This window comes from Thunnus maccoyii, chromosome 19, assembly GCF_910596095.1.
Source record: "Thunnus maccoyii chromosome 19, fThuMac1.1, whole genome shotgun sequence".
Lineage (NCBI taxonomy): Eukaryota > Metazoa > Chordata > Actinopteri > Scombriformes > Scombridae > Thunnus > Thunnus maccoyii.
The window spans coordinates 15,348,265-15,356,806 of NC_056551.1; the positions used below are offsets into that span (position 1 = coordinate 15,348,265).

At 37.4% G+C, this 8,542-nt stretch overlaps 1 protein-coding gene across 1 annotated transcript; it reads right to left on the reverse strand.

The window, feature by feature from the left end:
- Window positions 1-776: 776 nt before the first annotated feature.
- On the reverse strand, window positions 777-7,240 carry oaz1b (ornithine decarboxylase antizyme 1b). The gene is given in 6 exon segments (XM_042394646.1): window positions 777-1,904; window positions 2,028-2,113; window positions 2,578-2,750; window positions 3,132-3,218; window positions 3,220-3,271; window positions 7,042-7,240. Coding segments are annotated over 6 exon segments (654 nt in total). The 5' UTR covers window positions 7,167-7,240; the 3' UTR covers window positions 777-1,773.
- Between the last annotated feature and the right edge of the window lie 1,302 nt (window positions 7,241-8,542).

The window sequence follows — 8,542 nt, forward strand, 5'->3', positions numbered from 1 at the left end:
ATAGAATAAAATTCCTGACAATGATATGAACAAATAAAGCAGATAAAACTGGGAAAATTGAACTGAAGGATAACATAATATAATCAAAGCCTTTTAAAAAAGCAGGTGAGTGAGTACAATACCAATTCAACACAGTCTGTACATGCAAACACACTCAGGTCTGATAATCAGCTTCATGACGTGAAGTGTGATGTGTCATCTGCAGGACTCTATAATGATCAATGAATTATCAATATGTGCAGCTAATAGAGATACCAGTGCACTTATATACACGGTTATAGATATGAAAAAGCCTCAAAAGAGGATTAAGTAACATTTGTTTGTATAAGTACACATCTTACACTGATGGTTACAGCAGATGAAACCTTAACATCAGTTGTTGGACGCTCATGTTTAGTTTCCTGTGGAGCCTCCTGGTGGTATGAAGACACATGACAGGCTCTGGATGTTTGCCCTGCTGCTCTTTTGTAACTGACCTGATTTTCTTCCCTTATGTTGGATACAAGTTATAGTTATTATTATCACTAGAAGCTCAAGGGGGTGTTGAGTGTGACTTGGTGTGCGTTGTACTTTGTTAGCTAAAAGGAAGCTTATAATTAAAATGAAATCATTAATAAAATCCCTGATTACGTATAAATTTGATGCATCTCCAGTGATTACGTCAGGTAGAAAAACTCAGGCTTCACGCTGGAAAACTGTCAATTCATAGTTTAGGATATTTAATTTAAAAAAAAAAAAAGAAATAAAAGAAAGAAATCATCAGATAGTAGACAAAGGATTGTTTTTTTGTTTTATTATCACAGAAGCACAACGGTACCACTATGTAGGTGAACAACAAACTCAATACTATCATGAAAAAAAAAAGTTAAAGGAATGCTAATCCAAAAAAAAAAAAATAAAAAAAATCCAATCATAACATCACAGCATTTTTTTTTCTCCAATCTCCAAAACTACAATATAGTCAGATATAAATTGCAGAAAGAAGCAAAAGCACTTTGGATTATTCACTTTCCTTTCGCTTTGTACCAAAAACACTCATCACAGGATTTCTCACTTGAAACTGAAGCGCCTACATCAGACACATGCAACAGCGTTCACCTTTTTCTCTCCACCTCTAAATGGATTCACTACGTAGCTATTGAGTACCAATTATTGGGGCTGTCGCTTATTTCAAAAAGAATCATAATACTTTTAAGAGGGATGTTAGTGCTAAAAAAAATAACTGGTCCCGCTGAAATGTATTTGTAATTCAATTCAGAGACAAATTTTAAGTCATATTTAGCCAATCAACAGAAAGCTGGAGTACCCGAGTGTAAACCTGATGACCTTTTTTGTTGTACATTCAAGAAAAAGAAGAATCCTCCACCTTAATCTATCATTAAAAAGGAAATAAACAAAACTTCGCAACATATGGAAATTAAACTGAACTTTTAACTATAACAACTGCAATATGATTGTAAGTCCAAAAAAAAAACAAAAACAAAAAGGTTCCCTCCTTTTAAGGTGACAACACCAATTAATCGTCAATGAAAACAGTAATAACAAAAACACACAAACAGACGGTGGAAATCAGATGCACATCTTAAGTATTCCCTTCGACACAAAAAGCACGGGGAGGTGAATACTTGCATACAGACAGCTACCGCCAAGGATATAACGAAGACGGTGGTGTATGAGAAAGCTGGGACGAGATGGACGAACACACAATGGGAAGAAAAGGGAAGGGAGGGGAGGGAGGGGGGTAAAAGCGGGGCGGAGAGGCTGTCCAGAGGGCTACTCCTCGTCCGAGGAGTCCCTGTCGAAATTGTAGGCCATGAAGAGAACGTCGGGTCGAGGTGGGACGAGGGCATGGCCCGGTTTCACAATCTCAAAGCCCAGGAAACTGAATGTACGCACCAGTTTAGCTGAAAGAAGAAGGTAGACGTTCGAGAGTCAGAAAACAGAAAGCTAAATAATCATGTTATCAAAAAAAGTCGTGTGAATATGCTGAATGTGCGCTGGGAAAAAACGGGGTTGTTAGCACATACCACGATCGTCTCTGTTCTTGTAAAAGCAGACAAACACGCTAACGACTTTCAGATGTTCTTCAGCATACTCCAGGAGAGCCGCAAAACTGGAGGGAGAACAGAGGGGCAGTTTAGGTTAGAAAATGGAAAACAACCTCTTAACATGCAGGCACAAACATGTTGCCTGAATCTCATGCATATATATATATATATATATATATATATACATATATATATATATATATATATATATATATATATATATATATATATATATATATATATATATATATATATATATATATATATATATATATATATATATATATGTGTGTGTGTATCCGACAAACATGGGATGTGTTTTTACGGATTATTTTAAAAGCCTCTGCGTTGGCTTCTCTTCAGATGCTTTGAAATGTGCCAGCCTGAGACACTAAAAATCAGGCTAAAATTGAGATTAACAGGGAATCAAGGCCTGCTGCCTGCCAGGGTCTTATCATCTTTTACAAAAACATTTTCTATGCCAACATTTTCATAATGTTTTCACTCATTCCCTCTAATCTGGCCTCACCTCTCCTTGCTGCCTTCAGGAAGCGGGTCAAGAGGTATCTCCACGTAGAGAGCGCTGCTGCTTAGGACAGCATCCCACTGTATCGTCTTGGTAACAGTGGGACGACTTTGGAAGTGGAGTATCCCGGGGCGACCATTACCTGCTGGCTCCTCCGTTACAGTCAACTTTCGGTCCTGGAAAATGAATATAAATAATGCATCGGAAAACAGCAAAGGAAGTTTAATGTATCAAGTGTCATGAAAATATTACGTTTCTCTCTAACTAGGATGGAAATGTAGCCACAACATCCTGCAACTGAGCCTGTAAAATGACCTGAAATCTGAAGAGAAAAAATTTTGGATGTTTGACTGCTGAGCGTAGATAACTGGCTCAGGTAAAACCCTGGTGTGCCTTCCTCTGCTTTGCAAACAAACACCAGATCATGTGACAGGAAATGGTTGTAGTGAAACAAGAGAAGTTCCTATTCTTAACATGTTTGTTCAGCACACGCTTGTTTCTGTATCGCAGCTCCTCCTCTCGCTAAATCTGAAATGAGTGTTTGCTTTCAGACTTACTGAGTAGATTGGCCGAGCTGAAGGAGTGTGATCCCGTGTGCCATTCCCTCGCCCACCTGGGATCTTCAGGGGTGGGAGAGGGGCATCAGGAGCACCACAGAGGCCCCGGGCCGCGGGTACTACTACAGTGCAGGGACAGGCTGGAGAAGAAGGGGGACAGAGGGGAGACATGATTACGACTCTGACCAATAAATATTACAATCCACAACACACTTATTGAAAGGTTTTTCTGATATTCAGCACATATCTTCTGTTACTGTGTGTACACATGTCAAAAATGCACATTCAGGAATTTTCTATAATTATTTTTATATAATTTTGTATATGATTACCATGAGAAACACATGTAATGGGACTCGACACAGACAAATGATGACTTTACCCAACTTTGCATTGTGTGAAAACTACAGGCTGTTATTCCTATAACTAAACTAACTTAATCTGTAAATTATTTTCTCAAACAAATATCTAATAGCACAAAATATCCATCACAGTATCCCAGAGCACAAGATGGTTTTATTAAATGTCTTTTTGTCCAATAAACAATCGAAACCTGAGATATCTTCAATTTACTATCATGTAAAACCAGCAAATTCTCATATTTAATTACCTGGAACCATCAAATCTTTGGCATTGTTGCTTTAAAAAAAATTACCTGAACGATTAAGTGATCATCAAAATAGTTGCTGATTACGTTTCTTTAGCTCGACTAACCGTCGCAGCTCTAAATTATGGAGGATGTTTGCGTCACACTGCCCACACAGGCAAGACAATTATTGATCCTTTGTAATATTGTTTGCTTGTGTTTTTTGGCAAACACTGTCAGTAGTATAACATTGTTCTGGACACTCAAAAGTACACGACCACTCCAAATACAAACATTTCCATGCAGCTCACTGTGATGTTTTGGGCTGTTTATCAGCTGTAAACTGAGCCGACACCTTTTCAAACTATGTCAATACCCTGTGATACTGCGAATTTGCATATCTCATTTCTAAAACAAAACAAAAAAAACCCCTCCTACGCACTGGTACTGTAGCGGTGTTCTTGCTTTCACTTGTCTGTCTGAGAGGTGTGTGTTTCCAACTTGTGCTGACATTTACCTCTTTTTCCTACTCAGGTTGAAAGCACTTATTGTGAGTCACTTAGGACAAAAAGAACCTGCAAATGTAACTTAAGCTCAAAAAAAACATCTGTGCTCTGGCAATAAAAATGTCTCCTTTGTTCATCTTTATTGACAATAAAACACGAGATTATCCAAACTCTGCCTACCAAAAATAACTTGTAAAGTTAACCTGTAAAGTTAAATTTTAATAAATACTGCAGCTACTAACTACGTGCTCCAACCAGATCCGGATGATCTTTCACTTTCTGCTTACAGTTCCCTAAAACAATCGCATTGTGTTTACAGAGCTGTTAACATAACTTTTAAAAGAGCGGTGTACCAACACAGCAGGATGCGGTGGGAGGCAACCGACCAAAAATATTTGCTGCTACAAGCACAAACCCAGACCCCCATTCTTCAAGTCAAATTCTTAGTGTGGTTACTTGAGACAACCAGTTCAAGTTAAGCTGTTATGTCCACAAAGCTCTTTTCAAATAAATTAAACAGGCTAACATACAGTATCTTGTGACCATTGTTCTTCGTACACACTGTAACAAAGGTCCTGTCAACCTAAAAGATATTCTGTTTACTTTGTCATAGGGCAAAGAAAAGCTGCAAATTCTCACAAATGAGAAGCTTTAATGAGGGAATATGATTATGATTACTTTCTTGATTTATTGTTGTCAGCAAAATGTCTAAAAATAGTGAAAAAAAGCCATTATAATCTCTGACAGTACATGGTGATGTAATCAATTAGTCTGTATTATTAAGTCAACAATCAAAACTCAAAAGAGCTTCAGTTTCTAATCAGATAAAGAAAAAGTCAAATCCTCACGTTTCAGAAAGCAATGACTAGTGAATTTTTCTCATATTTGCTTTAAAAAATATAACGAAAGCCATTTATTATCACATAGCTGCAGATTAACTTTCTGTAAATCAACAAATATATCAATCCTAACAGGTAGAATGTAAATTGTTGGAGACTAACTTACCCTTAGAGCTTCAATGATTAATCAATTAGTCTATCGACAGAAAATTAATTGCCAACTATTTTGATATTCAATTCATTGTTGAGTCAATTTAAAAGAAAACATGTTGATATTCTGTTTCTTAAATATGTAGTATGTAGTATTAAGTATGTAGTATTTTCTGGTTTCTTTAGTCCTCTATGATAGCAACTGAATATCTTTGCATTGTGGACTGTTGGGTTGGGACAAAAGACACTTTAGGTTGCATCTTGGGATTGGGCAACAGTGACCGCCATTTTTCACTATTTTCTGACCTTTCATAGACCAAATAACTAATTGATAAATCCAGAGAATAATCATCAGATTAAACGATAATGAAAATGATCATTAGTTACATCCCTGCTTACCCCGTGATTAGTATATATCTAAATAACTTTTCATGTTTTTTTTTACTATTCTTAAGGTTTTGTTTTCTTTTACTTTTTAAGTCTTTATTTTATGTGTAAAAAATTTGAAAACCAATAAAAATATATATATTTTTAAAAGATTATCAAATAGATGCTGATTATCTTTCTGTCAATCAACAAATATACTAATCCTAGCAGGTCTAATCCAAAATGTTGGAGACTAATTTTCTGTTGATCACGTAATCCACTAATTGCTTCAGCTCTAATATAAAACAACACAGCTCTGATTATCAGAACTGTCATTTAGTACTTTGTTCAGCTCATTTTTCTCACTTTAATACTGAAAACAGAGTGAATGAAACTCCATTAACATAGCTGAGTTGAAAATCAATATTTCGAGTGACTTGGCACATGTTATAAGTGTTCAGGATCTTCTATATTCAACACCAAAGTCCATTCACTCTCTTTTTCCTTTATTGTTCAAATGACGTGTCCTGTAGACCATCTACGAATAGGCCACTCATCGGTTAAACTGCACCACAGGAAAATCAACACCCAGTATTACACGAATAATCTCTCCCTTCTCCGTCCTTGAGATGAGCTGGCGATCAAAACATGCACCAGTGCATCATCGTCCTGCCGTCACCAGGCCTGCGGCAGTAAACTGACAGTTGCGTAATTATCGACCTGACTCTCACGAGATCAACGTGACCAGAAAACATGTGCTCACCTGGCGAATTCTGTCATTTTTTTTCCTCCTTTACCTTACTGGAGACACCAGATGTTACAGTTAATTACGTGAGCTGAGGCTACGTACGTTGTCTCTTTATAGACTGCGTATTTATTATGTAAAGAGTACGTACAACGTCAAACACGACACTTTCTCGGCAATAATATCGTGAATATGTAATATTTTACGTTACGTTTGAAGAAAATAACTCTGTCTACGTTGTTGTAAACAATAATTTTCTTCAACGAGGAAGTCGCTTTGGTCTTTAAATACACTAACGCGATATCCTAATGTAGAGGTCAATCCCTTTTCTGTAATTAGTTTACTTTTTCAAATACCTTTAACTAGCTATTTGTTAATATTCTCCCCCACAACACCATTAGCTATAGCTAATCTGAAACGTAGCTAGCTGGCGCAGTTACCCACAGTGACGTAGATTAACAGAAGTTCGACGATGTTCGTAGCTAACGTTAGCTAATGTTGCTCAAATTGTCTCTCGGGCCAGCACGATAAGGCCCATGACACGTACATAATTTACAGCTAGGCCTGCCACATACCACTGAGGCTTTGATAGTACAGCACATTATGAATAAACAGTTTTACTTCCGCTATTACGGCTGCTAGCTAGGTTAGCTTAGCCACCCCTCCCCCACACCACGGATAGCATAGACGGCTAGGTATTTTTTCATCGTTTACTTACTTCCCAATCATGTCACAAATGCCACTACTTAAATCCGCCATGGTAGTAAAAGACTGCTGTTTTCCCTCTTTCTCGCGAGCAAAGCAATGACTGTTCAGGATCCGCTGGAGGTTGGATTTTACCATCCGGCCTCGGGTAGAGACACGACGGGCTGACTTCTCTCTGCTTATGCTCGGCTGAGTAGTGATCGGGCAAAGCTGGAAGCTGGTAGAAAAAACACAAGTCAAGTTACCGAAAGTTACCTGGCGAGAGAGTCACACACTTCCTATATACTTCAAAAATAAAACTCGAGTGGATAAAAGCTTTACTTTTCCAATGTAATAACCTTTTTTTTTTAAAAGTGTATGATAATAACAAGACACCGCATTGATAACATTTACAAAATTTGCATTGCAGATCTGACAAAAGAATAAGATGTGGATCACAAATGACCAATAACATCAATAGCTGTAGCTGTGTTAATACCACATTGCACAGGATTTTAGCCCAAGGCCCTTCTCTTTTTATTATTCACATTTTTAAATTTTATATTCATTATTATATTCTTTCAGTTAACTTTTTTTTTGCCTAAAAGTAGTCAAATTTAGACATATCAAGTCTAAAGAAATACTGGAATCAGCCTATAAAGGATCCACCAAGTGTTACTTTTTGATTGTAGACCGTAATTCCCCCAGTTTGCCCCAAATCCTTACAGAAAATACAGAAGATACAACTTTGTGCACTAGAGATAGACATTTTTCAAGCATTTTTCTGCTGGTGTTGTGGATTCAATGTGATCCCTTTTTTTGTGACCAGCACAACTGGAAGCTGTTGTATTGTAAACATGGATGCTTGTTAAAGGTAACTATTATAATCCCATGAGGGATGGGCCATGAGATGGCAGGACACTTTAATAAAAACATTCATTCATTCATTCATTCACTAGGAAAATTAAGTCAAAATGTCCATATTTTCTCCATTCAAATAAAACTCTAACCCTTTATTTTGAAAGAGGAAGACATTGTCACGGCTGCGTTATTTTTTCCACACCCGCATTCTGCGAAGACCCGCCCCTACTCTGCCTTTGATTGGCTCTGACCTTGATATTCTTACTGTAACCCAAACAGCTCACTCTTTACGACTAAATCTAACCAATCTAACCAGCGAAGACAATGAGTACTAGCCAATCAGAGTCAGACTAGGGCGGGTCTTCACGGAAAGCGGGTGGGAAAAAAGTGAGGCGTCACAACTACGCCTGAAATAAGCTTGTATCTAGCTTAACACCTCCTGCTAACGCTAACTAACTAGGAAGCTAAACGATGCTAGTAACATGACCGTAACTTCCCCTATAGATAACCAAGTGACCCTGACCCATGACCACAGTTTGAGATAGCAACAGAAAAGTCTAACTGTATCCCAAAATTTGTCATTAAAATATATATATTATCCATGTATTTCATTTAATGTCAAAAACAACGCGTCCTTCCTTAGCCGAGCAAACAACTAATGTTAGCTTACGTCA